The sequence below is a fragment of the Sphaerodactylus townsendi genome, linkage group LG08, assembly GCF_021028975.2.
Source record: "Sphaerodactylus townsendi isolate TG3544 linkage group LG08, MPM_Stown_v2.3, whole genome shotgun sequence".
Lineage (NCBI taxonomy): Eukaryota > Metazoa > Chordata > Lepidosauria > Squamata > Sphaerodactylidae > Sphaerodactylus > Sphaerodactylus townsendi.
The window spans coordinates 68,017,978-68,036,103 of record NC_059432.1 but is presented as its reverse complement, the minus strand read 5'-3'; the positions used below and the strand labels follow the sequence as shown (position 1 = coordinate 68,036,103).

General features: G+C 41.3%; 1 protein-coding gene across 1 annotated transcript in view; it reads left to right on the top strand.

Annotated features, from left to right (window-relative positions):
* Nucleotides 1–16,895, top strand: part of INPP5D (inositol polyphosphate-5-phosphatase D) — a 71,469-nt gene extending 54,574 nt beyond the window's left edge. Inside the window, exons 20-27 of the mRNA XM_048506904.1 lie at nt 812–891; nt 4,143–4,230; nt 4,833–4,994; nt 7,904–8,000; nt 8,367–8,483; nt 12,128–12,394; nt 13,076–13,634; nt 15,918–16,895. Of these exons, the coding sequence (XP_048362861.1) occupies nt 812–891; nt 4,143–4,230; nt 4,833–4,994; nt 7,904–8,000; nt 8,367–8,483; nt 12,128–12,394; nt 13,076–13,634; nt 15,918–15,959 (1,412 nt within the window). The 3' untranslated portion in view covers nt 15,960–16,895. The remainder of the gene's footprint in view (nt 1–811; nt 892–4,142; nt 4,231–4,832; nt 4,995–7,903; nt 8,001–8,366; nt 8,484–12,127; nt 12,395–13,075; nt 13,635–15,917) is intronic.
* The last annotated feature ends 1,231 nt before the right edge of the window (nt 16,896–18,126 follow it).

The following is an 18,126-nucleotide window of genomic DNA, read 5'->3' as shown; positions in this document are numbered from 1 at the left end:
GAAAAACAGTTCAGACTCCCCTTGTGCTATGACAACATTGAAACTTAGCTGGGAAAAATAACAATAACCATGCACACACAGGGTCAGCCCAAAATTTCCTTTTATTTCTTTGGGACAAGCATCTTAAAATCTTGAACACTGCACACTAATTGAATTGTGAACTGGACCCAGTCAAACTAGTTAAGATCTTGGAAAACCAAGAATCAATACCACTGGAAGGATGTGGTTGTTCTTTTAGAATAGTTCCAGAACTAAGACTGTGTATTGGTACTGCTAATAATATTCCTGAATTTCTGAGCTTGAGATTTGTTTATATCATGAGAGATGACATGCCCAAACAGAGCTGATTGTGCTGTCCCCTGAAAGAGTAGTATGCTTCTATTGTACTCTTCCTATTATTTTCATGCCACAGAGCTTGATTAACCCAGCTCCATGAAAAAAAATACTTTGGCTATATATAGATTTGCATACATTTCTATGGAAACCATGTATTAGAATCTTAAATTGGAATTTCAGAAAATGTGCTATCTTGAGTGGCGTAGGAAGAGTTGTCATGTTCTTCATATCCCCTTGTCCATGCATATACAGAGCTTCTTAACGCCTTTCTAAACTGGAATGAAATAATGAAAAAAGGACCAGAAAGACCATTTCCAAAGGTTTTCCGGGTCAAATCCTTTAGATTCCTAGGCATTTTCCATTCCTTTGTCCAGAACAAGGAATAATTAGTAATATTCTTTGGCTGCCAAGTTTTTTTTGTTTTATTTATACAATTTCAGCTGCCTATTGAATTTCTTTTTTAACACTCTTGCAGGCTTTGTGAAGAGCCAGGAGGGAGAAAATGAGGAAGGAAATGAAGGGGAACTAGTAGTAAAGTTTGCAGGCCTTCCTAAGGTAGATGAAAGCCTTTTTTTGTACTTATTTTAACAAAATACTATATGTGACTGCCATACAGCCAATCTGTATCTGTTTATTTTTTTATTTCTTCTTTTACAATTACAATGATATAAAACACAAGATTATACATCTGGAATTACACATTTAAAAGAAGAGAAAAGCAGTTAAAAACATAAGTGTGTAAATTGAGTATAGAGTTCCAATGTTTATAAAAAAAACGTAGGGCTCACCCATAAGATTGGGGTAAACATAACCCCAACAAAAATTAATTTTAATTTGCATGATCCATACAGGAGTCTCTGTTAATATGATATTCTGCTCCCAGGAGACAGGATATAGATGGGGAAATCACTTCCTGCACAGTTTTGCCAATGTCAATTTCATTTCCCTGTTACTAAACATCAGGGAAGTGAAATTGACAAGATTCTTCTTTTACATTGGGGGAAGGCACCTCAGCAACAGAGAAGTGGGTACATAAAACTTGAAAAACCTATTTAATAAAAAATAGAACATTCCATAAAATGTAGCTTTGCTGGGTGTTCACAACTATTAAAGTTTAAGCTGCTAAACGAACTCGCTCCCCCAAACATGCTTAAGCAAAATATATACTCTGGGTAGAGTTGGTAGAATTGAAATAAAGGCTTTGTAGAAATGCAAAATGATCACACAAGTATGTGGAGGAAGAATTATGTCCCTAGTTAAGTTACAGACACTATCAAAGGGTGCTTGCGACATTCACATATCCACATATTCCTATTCCATATATTGTGATAGCCATTATCACAATAGCAGAAGAGTGCTTGGTGGGGCAGGGGGTTAAAAAAATCACATTTTTCCAGCAACAACAAGTTGTGGTTTGATTACTGTGAGAAAGCAGTTTCCCCATAACAGGAGTGCTATTTTGAGGGAAAACAGCCCAAAGTGTAGATCAAAAGATCATACACCCTTTAGTCTAAGCAATGCTTGTCCTTATGGCTCGTTTATATAATGCTCTTTCAGGGCTCCACTGAAAGACCTCCGTATCCTTATACTGCATGAGCATATGGGTAATTAAAAAGCTTGGAAGAACATGTTCAAATGATTCCCCAGTTGGTGTCCTTAGAAGGCTCTCCAGCTAAGTATTGCAGAAAGGACTGTAGTGGCCTCCCATCTGGCTTTGTAAGAGGAGTTACATCCCGGACATCAAGCATGAGATAGAACAAGACCTACTGGCGGTCTATCCTTCCACTTAGCAAAGTTATGTTTGCACTCTGTGATGGATATATACCTGTTTCATGTCTCCTCAACTCTTCATCTCAGAAACTAGTGCTGGGCAGCACCGTTACATCTGGAACCATTCGTTATAACTAGATCTTACAACAACCTTTGGTATTCTGACAGACTTATTCAAATATTATGTGACCAAATAAATTATACTGGCTGAATTTCTGCCTAAAAAGACCCTGGTACATCTAGTAAATCTGAATGTTTGCAGCTTAGATCCATAGAATGGTTTTAGATTTAGGATAAATCCATTTTCAAATGTATGTTAAAATCCATTTAAAACAGAGATTAACTCCCCATTCCCTTTCTCTTTTGTGTATTTCAGTCTGTAGAATGATGCTTCTTGGAAAATTTACCTTTGATAGCTTTCTACTCTTTTTTGTCTTGTCTGCATATATCACCATTCCTTTTTTAACTTAAAATTACTTTATGTAATTGCATCTAGATCCTCCTTTTATTCTTATTGCTTCCAACTTCCCATCAGTTTTTTCTTGGACTAGTCTCCATTTTCTTAGCATACAGCCTATCAAAGTTGATTGCCCTTTTTAAACAATTTGCCTCATTCCACATTCTTCTTCAGCTGAAGTAATATTTTCCCATTCATTTTCTTTTGTTTCCAGCTCATTTTACAAGTTGTGCTTCAACAATTCATTTTAGATGCTTCCAATTTCTGATCTTTCATCTCACCTGGGATCTAAGTTTCATGTCCCCTGAAAGCTATACTTCCATATGTATTGCCATCCTAAGCTATTCTAGGGGTTACATTCAGTGGTGGGATTCAGCAGGTTTGCACAACTTTGGCAGAACCAGTTGTTAAAATGGTGCTTGTAAACAACTAGTTGTTACTGGTTCTGGTGGGTTTTCTGGTCTGTGTGGCCGTGGTCTGGTGGATCTTGTTCCTAACATTTCACCTGCATCTGTGGCTGGCATCTTCAGAAATGTATCACAGAGGGAAGTCTGTTACACACTGTGTTCAGAGAGAAGGAAATGTTTGTGGTATATATTGTCCATGACCTGGGGGCGGCGGGGGGAACCAATCAGTAAGTGTTGGCTGGAACTTGTTATGCAAAGATGTGGTTGATAGTATTGTATTGTGGGTAGGGCTTATCAGTCCAGGGCGTGATTCACATTTTCATGCCCTGCAGCACCAATAGTATTGGTGAATGCAAATCCTGTGTTTGGGTGGAGTCCAGGATTTGCATTCACCAATACTACTGCTGCTGCAGGTGCCACCCTGCAGGATATCGCTAAATTCTGTTTCAAATACATTCCAGCTGAAAATTACCACTTGAAGAGCACTGCTATAGAAAAAGTCATGAGTATGTGTGCTGCTTGAGTTTATGCAGCAGCAGAATGAAAAAAAAACCTGCCATAAGATAATGAAATGGCAATACTAGTTACCTGTTGTGATTGCTGCTGCTGCTGCTGCTGCTACCATCACAAATCACTCAAGTGCTGTATCTGAAGTTCATTAGTTTTTTGTCTCATCAGTACAGCTCTGGTTCATTCCAAATCAGTAATGTCAGAAAGAATTGTGTACCTCTGCTGCTGTATAAAGGCAGATAAAAATAAATTTGCTCAGACCTGGATGTTCATCTTTCCTTTGAGTGAAGGCCACTGTACACTTTTTGAAGGCACACACTTAAGATTTATCTGCACGTCTAAAGTATAACATGAAAATGTATATCAAACGGGATCTGGCTGAGTTTCCCCTTTTACTGCAAAGTTTTCAGTCCTCTGTCATTCTTCTGAGTACATGTCACTGACCAAACATTACATCAGAATTCATTGTTGAAAGGCCCCTTAGGCTAAAATTGTTCATACATTCCCAGGAATACATAATTGGAATACAATAGGCCTTTCTCTTAAGTAAATACTTCTTTTCCTACTTTTCAACAAACACATTTACATGGAAAAAGATACCGCTTGTGAATAATACATTTGCTTCTCTAGCTGTACTGAACAATTTGGGCTTTTCCTTGCAGCTGACTCCAATTATTTCAGACCCAGAGTATCTGCTTGACCAACACATTCTGATCAGCATTAAGTCATCAGACAGTGATGAATCGTACGGTAAGCTCTTATTTCAAAGGCTTGTGCAGTGAGTCAACTTCTACTTACACTTAAATCACTGAGCGTGTGGGAGAGAATGACAGCAGGATTGAATGACAGCTTTGCTGTTATCTTTTCTGCTGTAAAAATGCATAAGAGGTGACTGTGTATTCATGAGGGTCTATGACCTTTTGTACTAGATGCTTTTCCCCTTATTATCTACCTCATCCCTCCTCCGCAAATCCAGACAGTTTAATGGAAATACGTTTTGGGGGGATTGGTATCCTCTACAAGTTTTTTTTGTAAATATTCCTGATACACAGGCCATATTGACATTCATCCCCCCCCCCCCGCCCCCGGGAAGTTCTCTTGTGCAATCCTCATTGATCTTACTGGTCAGAACAAATGTTCATATGTACCAGCATTCTGTTTCCAACAGGTGCCAATCAGATGCCTTTTGGAAACCTATAAGCAGGAAAATTATTCGGAAATACATAAAAGTTGAAACTGACAATTACTTCCAGTTCTTTTTTGGGGTGCCTTAGTCTTTTTTGCTCAGAGAGACAAGAGCAATGCGTTGCACCTTCCAGTTGATCAGAATCCATTCTCTCCTTGGCTCCTAGGAGAAGGTTGCATTGCCTTGGCTCCTAGGAGAAGGTTGCAAGCTACAGAATCCCTAGTCCCTATCGAAGCTATGTTAACACACCATGGGGAGAAGACTGGCATCTTCCAAGGAGAATTCAAGCTACAGACTTCCCAAGGCAAACAGAGAGAGAAACTCTATGGTAAGGCAATGGCTGCAACACAGTCTACTTCCTGGTCAGGAAAGGTCTAGCATGAGAAAGAGCTTGTTTGTTTTCCTAGCAGCATTCTGGATAAATCCAGCTAAAAGCAATGGCACAGGAAAGTGGTTTGAGAGCTAGCTTGAAAAGTTGGCTTCATTTCTATCACAAAGTTCTTGTATGATCCTAAGGAAAGGTGTTGTTTCTGATGTTCACCCTTGGGGTATTCCCCTACCCATCCAAAGTAAAATGGCAAAAGGGAACAAGATGTCAATAGGAGGTGAGAGCTAGCACGTCCTGAAGATGGGTTGATGCAAGCAAGGAATAGGCGGCTGAGGAGGGGGTATGCAGACTACGGGGAGGTCTCGATAATTCCCGTGTCAATACCCTTAGCCTCAGTGTCACATTTGGGATATGTCAGTCAGTCTGATGAGTTGTCATGTTGACCCAGGCCTGACTTTGTAGCTCTGAACAGCTCAGAGGAAGGAGATTGTAGTCTCCTGAGCAAGTTCTTGGCTTCCTTGGACTTTGCTGCAGTTGGCACTTGTCATAGTTCACAAGTACCATATCAGTGCTGTGCATTTGGGGTTTTCCACACTGGGTTTCTGATGCAGTTTGGTTTCTTAAATGCATTGGATTTTTGAAGAGAGAGGGGGGTGTTTTCCCTACATGTGGATGATATTTTTGTAAGGAATAGTTAATGCATGAACATGGCCTCCCTATTTTGAAGATCATAAAGAAGGATTCTGATGTTAGCCAGCATTAAAGTATTTTTGTTAAGCCTGTAAGAACATCTATTGGTGGTTTCTGTATTCAGAAAGTATTTTCCCCGTGATTCTGTCTGAAACTTTCAAGAGATTCTTAGAATCCAGTTATAGCTTCCCTTTCCTGCTTCTAAGCACATGGTCAGAGAGAGAGAGCCCTCTACCTGAGACTGTCAGTAATATAGACTTCAGATGAATTTATTTCCACTTGCATCATTATAAAGCTGGGAGGCACCTCTCTTTTTTCCCAATCAGATCTGTTGAACATGAGTGATGAAGAGTGCATCCTGCAGGCTACAAAATGCAAAGATAAGAACATAAGAAGACCCCTGCTGGATCAAAGCATTGTTCTAGATATTCTAGCATCCTGTTTCACACAGTGGCCAACCACTTATACCAGAAGGCCAAAAACAGGGCATAGAGGCCAAAGCCTTCCTCTGAGGTTGCTTCCTGGCACTGTTCACTGCCTCTGAATGTGGAGACACCCTTTAGTCTTCATCACTAGTAGCCACTGATAAATCTCTCCTCCGTGAAACAATAACAAATGCTGTTGTGACTGTTATCTCCATACTGAAGACATCCCAAATATGACTAAAGAGAAAAGCATTAATGTTATTCCTGAATCATTTCTGCAGGAATAATTTTATGTTCTCTTTATTCTGGACAAGGACACACTTCCGTCTTCCTATTAAAGCAGTCAGATTGGGGGGCATCCTTAAGGACCTGCTGATACTTGTCTATATTGAATTTTCAATGTGTGTTGAAGATGCAGAGATGAGAAAAAACTGCCAAATGCTGAGGACGACAATTTCAGACAGTCACTAACCGGTCAAACCCTGGGCCAGGCTAGCCCTGGACTGCTCCAGTCAGACTCCTTCCATGGTCAATGAAAGATCAGTATGGTGGGCAGCAACTCTGGCTTCACTTTATTTCCCTTCCTCTCTGAGGTGGCAGCTCTGCCCTCAGAGAAGTGCAGGTGTCTTTGTAGAAAGATGAGGAAGACCCCTGCCCTAGCCCAGGCCTCACTATACCTTGCTTCAGATGCACCTGGCCCCACTTGTCTAATATGTAATATTGGGGAACTGATGATCCAAGTGCTGAAGGAATGGATTTTGCTCATAAAAGTGGTACAGGGTATGTGCGTGTGTTTCAGCCTTTCCTTTCATACCATTTTCACTGGACAAAAAGGCTGGGGGGAGGGTAGTTTGTCCCCAGGAGCGTACTGTTATAAAGCAGCACCTGGAGCAAACCCCAGGTGCTGTGCCCCACGCCTGACTAGGGTGATCCAAGCATTCCCATCAAGAGCCAGCCACCTGCCCCATGCTCTGCCCCATTGCAAAAACTGCGCAGGTACGCCAGTGTTTGTCCCACTGTGGGCTCCATGTGTACTGTCTGCAGCATCTCAGTGATAGATCTTGAGTGTCACATACAATTGCTTCACCGATAGCTGATGTTCATAAATAGTGTTGAAATGGGGAGATGTAGTATGGTTTTTAAGAAATGTTTATTATGCAGCTGTTTGCTTTGCAGTGGGGGTTTTTGTTTGCACAGGGATTGTCTTCCTGCGAAGTGCCCCTAGTCAAGCCAACATTTTTTCCACCCACCACTTCCTCATTGTTTCCATTCAGCCTCCATTTGGGGAGATAGCCTGCCACCTTTTCCCCCCCACTGTCATTTTTGGTCCGATGTTAGTTTGCTAGACCATATCAATCTCTTGTCAATTTCACTAGGTCTGTCACTCCAGGGATAGATCTTCTGTTTGGAAAAAAAAAGCCCTTCTCACCCTTCTGAAATGGTGGCCCAAACAGTGGGAGGAACTGCTGTGTTGTATGCAGGGAAAGGTGGGCAGGAGTGAGAAAACCTGAGGAAAGCTAAATGCACTGTGATCTCCTTCACTTTCCCTGCAAAGGAAAAGTCACAATTTCAAAGTTTTCAGAAACCGCAGAATTCTCTGATCTGAATGCAGGGTGATTGCCTAATAGAGGAAAACATGTGTATAACCAAGCATTAAACCGGAAGGGAATGTACACTCAGTGTGAAGGAGACCTCAAGTGCGTAAATGGCCATAAATCTGGACCATAATCCATCACATTCTCTCTTCCTTTCTCTCTTTCTCTCTCTCTCTCTTGTGAATACTTTTTGCTTCAGATTTTGTGAAGGTTGAGCGGGATGAGTCTGTTGGACAGAAACCAGTGAGAAGCATGTGCAGTATAGACCATGGCAAAGATTGGGAGTCCATAAATAGGTAGGTTGACAAGCAGCTTATTTCATGCAAAAATTATTGTTGTGTCAATTGGTGACATGCCTTTAGGCAGATCTGTATCTGTTAGAGATAGAAGGAACTGGAGAATAACGACTGGAAAACTTGCTTCTAAATAAATAGATGTGCTAAAAAAATTAATACCTGGGAAGCTGAAGTTTTTAGGTTGCCAAGCTGTTGCTATGTACATGACGTGATTTTAAACCGGAACTTAGATGTTTTATTTTGTATTTTTGTACTTGTTACGACAATATTGCTTGCTGCCCTGAGCCCAGTTTTTGTGGGGTAGCCAGGTTATAAATTTGAAATGAAGTAAGAAGTAAATAAAACTTACTTTCTCCTCACTTCAAGGGGCTCTTCTTCAAACAAAAGATCTAGTCACCTGGTAGCCAAAGAAGCAGCTGCTGTTGCTCGCCATCGAGGAACTGTAACAGCATCTCAGGATGACGGCAAAGAAGACTTTTCCTGGTAACCTCATGATTTCACCTTTATAAGCTTTATGTGGGCACTGAACACTTCTTTCAAACTTGACCTGAACTCTCAAAGTATATTAGGGCCATTTTTGCATGGCACAATTACACCAGAGTTGAGCTGGGATCATATATACCTGGGCTATTTAATCCCGGTTTCTGCGTATGCATGGTTCCCCGCTTCTGCCCAGGAGCAGAGTTAGTAATGCTCCAGTTTGCTCTGCATGACCCAAACTTCTGTATTTGCTTCAGAAGCATTTCTGAGCATGCCCAATGTCCCACGTTCTGATTGGCTGTTGCTTTTGAGTGGCAGCTTGAATGGATGTCAGGCAGGGTGATCAGCTGGCTGGGTGCAAACAATACACTTGATCTGCCCTTGATTGGTGTTTTTGTGTATGTTCTGTGGGAATGGAAGAAACTGATCTGTGTTTTTACTGGTTTAAAATAAGATTTTGCTGTCAGAGGGAGAAAACTAGTGAATAGGTCTGCTAATTGATTTAAAATAAAATTGGTACTGAGGAAAACAGACCAAGTGATTGTTCTGATTGGCTGCTGTTTTTGAGAGGCAGCTTGAATGAACATCAGGCAGAGAGATCAACCGGCTGGGTGGGGAAAATAAACCAGTCCTGCTCCTGATTGGGTTTTGCATGGCACAGCCACAAGCAGCATCACACTGGAATTTTTAAAAAGAATCTCCAGGCTGGTGATTTTTGAAAATCCCAGGCTAAGGTAAATCCCAGGCTAAGGGGGACACCAGGGCAGATCCTATTCAGCTTCAGGAGCCGTGTGGAATTCCCAGCTGCACAGTGATATTTTGACCGTGTAAAAACAGCTCTGGTCTATCTGGATGCATTTACCCTACCATTTCTGCTAGGGTTCCTAGATGCCCACTAATGGCAGGTAATCTCCCAGCAATTCTTGGCTCTGCTGACACTCAGTTGTTCAATGGGCAGTAGTAGGCTGGCAAAAGGGGGGATGATCGCCATCTATGCACAATGACATCACTTCTGGCGCAATGCATAAGTGCCTGCATTGCATGGGGGGGGGGCGCTCTACACTTACCCCAAAGCTAGAACAAGTGCTAGAGCATCCTCCCAGTGAGAGATCAGTGCTTCTGTATCATGTCGGATGTCATTGTGTGCAGATACCAATTATTGCCCCGTGTGTCTCCTTCCAACATCTCCCACCTGTTGCCAGGAGGGACATGGCAACCTCCTGCCCATATTTAGTTATCTTTCTATTCCATAAAAACAATTCTATTATCAGTCAACTGAATAGGATTGAATAGGATTTGAGGATATATTCAGGAAGACGTAGGGTAACAGTGAATGCCTGAGTAAGGATAATAAGGAGTAATAGCTACTCACAAGAGGAAAAGTGAGCTGATAGGTTCTGAGTACTGTTAAAAAGGAGCACATTGCAATTTATTGTTCTATTTGAAGAAGTTGCTGTTTAGATTTTCTCCCAGAGGTACCACAAGATCTTGAGCCATCCATGACCTGTCTTGTCAGAGCATCCACTTGGCATGCAAGGTCCCAGATTCTACCCTGCCATCTCCAGGTGTAAGTGAAGAGCAGGAGCCCTTTGTGAACTAGATAAGTTTTTTGAGGGCAGCTTCTGTAATTCTCACTGCAGTGCAGCTGCAAGCAATTACTCATGTCTGCCGGCTACCTGGTATCTTACTTTTTGTAAATACAACTAAAACAAAATACAAATTAAATAAACGACTTGGTTTTTATGAATGATGTTTAAAAGGAAAAATAGAATCAGCTCACCAAGCGAGAATCTTTGGCAACCAAATGTAAAACTATCTAAATTTGATGCCTTTTTAAAACAAGCCTCTAATGACCAGCTTCAAATTGATTTCCCAACCCGAAATAGATTTTCTGCCTTGGAAAATGTAGAGAATGAAACCATAGAAGAACCTGGAGAACAGCAATCTCTAATTAATTTAAACACTTCCACAGGCGACAACTATTCAGGTGATAGATCGCAGAGTGGTGGTGGTGGTGGTCAGCCTCGAGAGGATGAGGGTTTGGATCTTTTATCTACTTCTGACAATTTCTTTTCAAAACTTTTGGCTGAAATTGCAGCATCTTATTAACAGTAAGATCTTTTCAGCGTATTGAGAAAAGGTTTGCCTCAATGATTGTCTGTTTAACCGGGGGCGTATCTGCAATATCAGTTGGAAGAGATGGTGTATGAAATCCTAGACTTTTAAAAAACTCTTAGAGATTGGTATGTTGGGTTGTGCTGCTGAATGTTTAATCCTTGAGGTCTCATCAGTTCTTGATACTTAGTTTAATTAATGGATTAATAGAAGAGTTTTTTAAAAGTCTAGAAAGATATACCATAATCCTTGAAAATGGCCCTTTTTTGTCATTAAAAAATGAATTTCAGATAAATCATTGAGGGTCGCTTTAACTCTTCAGTGATGTTCTGATCTGTAGAGCTGTTCTACTGTAGAGCTGTTCTAAAATATTTTTTCAAAATCTGTCTGAGGTGAAAGCTGAATTCCAACATGGTATCCTTACATTAAAGGGTAAAATATCTAGTACTATTTCACTGGTGAGTAATTCCAAGTTCCACTTGTTTGCTTTTGGGTTTGGTTAGGAAAATTTCTGGATTTTACTACCTCTGTTCATTGAGAGGGCTGTAGTTGGTACTTTAAAACTTGTGGAGCCCTGGATAGCTGGTATATATTGTAACAAGATTTTTCTTATATCATTATGCATTTCAGTAAACTTTCCATCCATGCATTTGAGCAGATGGATACCAGTACAGGACTCTTTAACTCCAATTAAATGCAGAGGTGTATGGGGGGAAAGTGGTGCCTGGGGACAAAATGTCCTCTGGGCGCCCCCCCTGCGGGTCATGTAGCCCCACCCACATGCATTGCGTAACCCCACCCCCTGTGCATCCCTACTGCTGGCTCCTACTCTACTGGGCCTGGGGAGGGCAGAAGCCTGCCTGCATGGACCCTGGGAGGGTGGAGCAGAGGCATATCTAGGGAAAATGGAGCCCGGGGCAAAGCGTTTGCTCAAGAAATTTTTTTATCAAACACTATTTATAATATGTATATATCAAGGAACAAGATTCACCCCACAAGAATGTTAGAATAGCAATTTTACATTGTCCATAAATGTAATAATTAACAGTACAATCCTTTGGTGAGTTACTCCAGTCTAAGCCCATTGAACTCACTTAGAGTAATGTTCCATAAGACTGCAGTGTCACTAAGCCCAATGCTACTAAGCCCATTGGAGTAACTTTCCATAGGATTGCAAAGTTACTGTGATTAGCATTAGTCTACATTACAGGGCTATTGTGAACAATATTGTGATAACATCTTTCGAGGATTTTGAAATTTGGAAGTGCTACACAGATGCTAAATACTTTCTTTCCCTTCTGTTTCTTTCCTTATGCAGTTTTTTCCTATCCCTCTCTTTCTAATGGTTGATGGTGTCCATCTAGTGAAATCACACTCATAATGATAGCAGAGCCGTTGGCCAGTCTTGTGTGAAAGGGCAGTGTCTCTCACCACTGAATCAGCAGCTGGCAAAAGTGGCAGGCTGCCTGTTTTCTCTTGCTGTGTGGGATTTCAATTTCTTTTTCTTCACGTTATCACTTTCATCTTTGCAGTATAACAGCCACCGATATCATCAATCCAAGCTATTTACGGTCGGCTGCTGCCTCTCAGCAATTCTCCGCAACAGGTCATCTTAAACAGATCTCACCACCTGACCAGTCGCCTGCCCTCTGGAATTATGACCCACAAACCAAAGATACCACTTCTCTGATGGAACTGGAGTCTCCTACCATTCCTTCCAACCTATCCCCTCAGTCGCCGAAATCACCTGCTCAGGCTGTAACTCATCGAAATCCAGGACCCAGGAATCAGGACCAAGTGTGAGTTTTCTCATCTCCTCCCATTTCCCCTGCTTTCACCTCCCATTTCACACTAGAACTGGAGGACTTGCTGAGTGGTGGGTGCTATGAGTACTTTCAATTGCCCTTCAACTGCAGAATCTGATTCTATTAAACCAGGTGCCCCCTGTGCACTCAAGTGACCAGCCCTAATAAACAAAGATATTGTGAAGGTTGTGTTTTGATTTTTGGACTTGGCATTTCTGCCTGGTTTATGGTCAAAACATTTATTTAAAAAGGCAAAATACAACAACCAAGAATAAAAGAGAGAACTGATAGAGAGGAAAAATTAAATCAAGAAAGTGTCATTTTCAAACAAGCTGATCAAAACGAGGGCACAGGTACATTTTAAGTTGTGGATGGCCGAGCTGGGGTTAGGCTACTCCCTAATATTCTACAGAAGAAAGAAGAGCCAAGAAATGGCAGTGAATAAATTCTTATTTGAGATTCTTTCTCTCTGTGAGGCAAGGTATAGCTCCTTAATGATAGGCAACTGGTTTTAATATCACCATTTTTGTGGCTGTAGTCACCTGTTCCAATTTTTTAAAATAAGTATTCTCACCTGCTTTCATCACAGGCATCTGGACATCCTTCCCAGCTTTCATAAATTTCTCTAACCTGGTTTTGCTCCACCATTAGTTGATGTCTCTTTAACCATTGCAGATATGCTGAGGTAAGGAAAAGCACGCTAGAACCCACGCTACCAGAAGAAATGTACCCCAAACCAGAGATGATTGACAACCCACTGTATGATTTTACAAAAGCCAAGGACAAACAGATGTCTAAGAGAGAGCAGGAATTGACCAAGGTTCCACGAAAAGAACTCCTATCTACTCCTGATCAGAGCTTTACCAAATTACAAGAGTTGGACACCGGCAACTCCTCTAACAAGCAACAATCCTCCCCTCCTTTCCTAGTCCCCACAGCCCGATTTCGTTCTTACACTTGTTCTGAGCAGTCAGAGGAAATGATTGCCCTGAATGAAAAGACTCAGAGCAAGCAGAAGCTCTGTGCCAATGTAGATGCTCTGTTGCCAATGAAGAAATCTGTCAAACTCTCAAGGTCTGAATTAGGGCAGAGGAGACCACCTCTTCCATCCAAGAGCCAAATGGTGCTTGATATGCTGAATCCCAAGGGCCGAGATTATCGTGAGAGTTCAGAATTCCCACACCTCAGAAAACACCAAACTGAAGATGGGACTGGCAGCGGACCAATGGTGCCGGTAGGTTGCTCAGTTGCATTCTAATGTTAGGCAAAATTATAAGTTGTATGCCTTAATGCCTAGAGCAGTGGTGGCGAACCTATGGCACGGGTGCCAGAGGTGGCACTCAGAGCCCTCTCTGTGGGCACGCCCAGAGTGCCCCCCCACACATCTAGGCTGGCCTGGACAGCTGGGCTCAATTAATAGCATTAAACCTAAGATCTAGTTTTGGGGAAGCAGCGTAGGTAACCCTGTTAAGCGCTGTTAAACCCCACTGATTTTCATGTGAAGAACTAAAGCATGATCCTTTACTGGGAGTAAGCTCGGTTACTGGCAATGGGGCTTGCTTCTGAGTAAACCCTCCTAGGGTCATGATTCACCCATTGGAAGAGTTGCATGGTTGCTTCAAAGCAAAGCCACCGACTACCACCAAGCTTACTCCTGAGTAACGCACGCCTCGGAGCCAACTGTTTTTTCTAAACTAAAACCTCAGTATTCAGGTTAAATTGCCGTGTTGGCACTTTGCGATAAATAAGTGGGTTTTGGGTTGCAATTTGGGCACTCGGTCTCGAAAAGGTTCGCCATCACTGGCCTAGAGACACCCAAGTTCAGGGGTGTAGACTTTCTAATTTCTGAGAGGGACCAGTTACTTGATAGGGAGGAGCCAGTGACATCATGGGGAGGGGCCTCCATTGCCACACTCTATGACAGTGGAGCCATGGGGGATTTAGGGATGGGCAATGTACAGAGTTCAGAATAGTAGCTATCTTTTTCCCTCTTCAAACTCATATCCTTTAAGTGAGTACAAGCACATTTTGAGGCAATGCAAATGCCTATAGTCATGACTCCAAAGAAAACTCAGTTATGCCACTAGGATTTTATGTGCCTCACTTTCTTAGCACACTGCTTAAAATCTCCACAATAAAAACACAGACATTCAGAACAAATTATTATTAAAATCACATAAATCAGTTTATGGGAAATTATTGTATTCCTGTATATAATTGATTTCAGCTCTTTAGGTTCAATTTATAAAACACATTTGGCTTCAACAAATGATCTTCAGATAGCTGAAGTACAGCTTTAACTTTTAATTAGCAACACAAACTGTTTATTTACATTTTTTTAATTACAGTAACAAATACTCTCCCTATTATTCCTTCTCCTGCCCCCACAAGCATCCTCTCCTGCCATCTCCCACCTATCCTTCCCAATTTCTCTGTATAGGTTGCCTTATCTAAGTGCAACCCACTTATTAAGATTTTACAATTCAAAAAACCCTGTACTTAAATGACACTGAATGTGTTTGTTCTAAATGATGTTCTTTGAATGAACTCATTTAGCTATAACTTTAAGATCCGTTTTCTGAGAGATCTGTTTATGCCCATGAAGAAGAGCCTTGTGGTTGAGCCTTGCCTGTCCTGTGCTTGACCGTAAAAAGGTCTTAATTCTACGAAGGCATGAGAATGACCTTTCTGAGGTACAGGAGGAAACATGTATGGCAAGACCTATTTTGATAAATGTACCTGGTATCAGCTTATGTAGACATTTTCCTTGTTCTCTACTGAATAGACTGATCACATCACAAAGAGCTAAAAGTTTAACTTTTTACTCCCCTGCAATATCTAAAAACATGTCCCGATATAGTTGGACAGCATCCAAGTCAATTTTGTAAAAGTTTAGATTGTATGTACGGTATTGTATCACCCCCTGCTATAGCAAACTTTTCAATTTTGTGCATGTGTTGGGACACATCTGAGGAAAAGCATGTGTATTTACTGACCATTTACACCTTGCCTTTCTCCCTTATAGAGTCCCAAGGTGGCTTACATTATTCTTCTGTCCTCCATTTTAGCTTCCATGGTAGAGTCAGGTTTCAAACCTTGCTATCCCAGATCCTAGCCCTGTGCTCTAATGGTGTCCCCATGGCTGCTACAAGGACATCTCCACCATGTAAAAGCGATTTTAAAATGCTAGGAGTGTGTGATCATGATTAAACCTGCAGCAGAACTTCCTTGTTGTCATCCCTGCACCATTTTTAATACTGAAACAGCCACCTGTGTATGTGTGTGTGGCTGTGTCAGCACTTGATAAGGCATGGTGGAGAAAAAGAGCACCTCAGCCTGCCACACTACATTTTAAAATCACTTTCAAATGGTGGTGGCATCCCTGTGCTGCCATCACATCTAATTTGGCCCTATGATAGCTTAAGATGTGCACTTTGAAGATGTTCACTTTTAGTTCTCTTACAAAGCAATTTAAAAGTGGGCGCAATGTTTATTTTGTTTTGTTTTCTCTTTGCAGCCAATACGGACATCAAAGATGAGATCTATGGAAGAGTCCTGAAAGGAACCAGACCTTTCCCAGAGTCTTTATTATTTCCTGACATGGTCTGGTGCGCAAAGCACTGTTGTTATTTTTAACATGTTAAAGAGAAACGCTCGATATATCTGCACACATCCTTTGAGAAGGCTAGTTTGGACCAACAGTCATCAGGTTACCAGTAGGCTTTTACAATGCAACTTTGGCAATTCTTCTAGATCAACAAGGTTGTCTTATGAAAGGTACAGAAATGGGAATACAAAAGATAATAGTTCAGGAATATCTGAAGACTGCTCTGGACACACAAGTTGTCTTTGCAAGATACCACCTTATCTGACTTACAGTAGAGAGCAAAGTGCTCAACTGTGACCAGAGTGGCAAAACCTACTCCATTACATTTTTCCTTACTGACAAAGAGGAAGAGCAAAGAACACAGGCATTTTGAACATGCACAGTTTTATAATTTCAGTGGGAATGGGGAAGGAGGAGTATGGATTTTCTGCAGGTATAAAAGCATGTCCTTCAGGCCACAGGTCTATTGATTATCATTGCTACTGCCAAACTGGCCAACAAGTTCCATATTTCTTTGAATGGTAGCATGAATCAGAATGAAAGGAATTCCACTTAGGTTCAGATGAGGTTAGTGATTTCAGTGATCTGGTCTCCCCTCGTATATTTACTTACTGAGTCAGGAAGCGTTTGTTTATCATGTTCATATTTCCTTGAATGAGAAATAAATAGAAACAAGCTCTAAATGTTAGCCATTCCAGCCTTTTCTAAAGGCAATTCCTTTGTCAGTCAGAAAGTCTCTCTGGTTAGTTAGTAGCATGATCCATCTCGCTTTATTCACATCAACTGTGTTGTTACATTTGTCTTTATTTTTATTTCCATCTGTGACTGTTAGATACAGCTTTGTCATAAAATCATGTAGTTTATATCATCTTTGCTACTTTTTCATAATTGTTGCAAAAATTAAAATGGTAATAATTCCTTATCAAAACTATGGGTGTATTGTTATGAAGAGGCATGAAACACACACCTTCCATGGCAACAGCAAACTGTTTGGGAATGGCATCCATTTTCTCCAATATAAAAGTGGAAAAAATGGGAGCCAGACACAGGACACTGAAGTATTTCATTTATTGAAATGTATTTAGCAAAAAGTATTACAGTCTTCTGCAGTTCTCACTGATGTGTGACTGTACCTATATGAAAAAACTAGCAGGGCACCGTGCTTCGCTACGCATACTTCATCACAGGCTCTCTATGAATTTCAGGGTGACATTCAACATACTTCTTTACAGCCTGTTTGTGAACTTTGGAGTGATATTCAGCATACCTCATCACAGCCTGTCTGTGAACTTCTGGGTTGTTTTTCACATATTTTGCAGCAGCTTCCCTTAACTTGTCTTTTTTTAATCGAATCTGTAAATCGCTTTCTGCGTTTAATCCCTCTCCTCCCTTTAGCTGTTTCAACAGAAGGAACAGGTTCGTGTGCATTGAGGAGGTCGGTGGTAGAATCCAGTTGGGCCACCATTGGCTCAATTGTGCTTTTTGTTTGGTGGGCATTATCAGAATTTGTCGATTCGACACATGGAAGTAGAGCATCAAAGTGCCCTTCATTAAAATCTCCTGTGAAACGAATCATTTTTACTCCCTGTACTGCATCCTTTAGCTTGGCAAGCAGGTTTTTAACTGTCATCTTTAGAATGTTCGTGCAGATGGCCAGAGTTCATCAGTAACGCAGATGGCCAGAGTTCAACAGTAAATGTGTAATAACTCAAGTAAAACTGAATATTTTGAAAAATCCTTTCTTAGCGAGCACCTAAACCACATAATAAACCAGTGTGCCAAATTTCAACTTTGTAGGTTAGGTGGTTTTTTCAGTTCTTTTGATGAGTCAGTCAGTCAGTCAGTGGTATTTCGCATTTATAGATATAGGTAAAAGTTATTATTACTAACTAGCGGGGCCCAGCCACGCATTGCTGTGGCAATTGTCCTTCTCATCACAGTCTGCAACCCACACAGATGTCCATGCAGGTCCAATGATCCCCAGCATAGCCTTTTGGGAGCAGCAGTGGCGTAGTGGCTAAGAGCAGGTGCACTCTGATCTGGAGGAACCGGGTTTGATTCCCAGCTCTGCAGCTTGAGTTGTGGAGGCTCATCTGGGGAATTCAGATTAGCCTGGGCA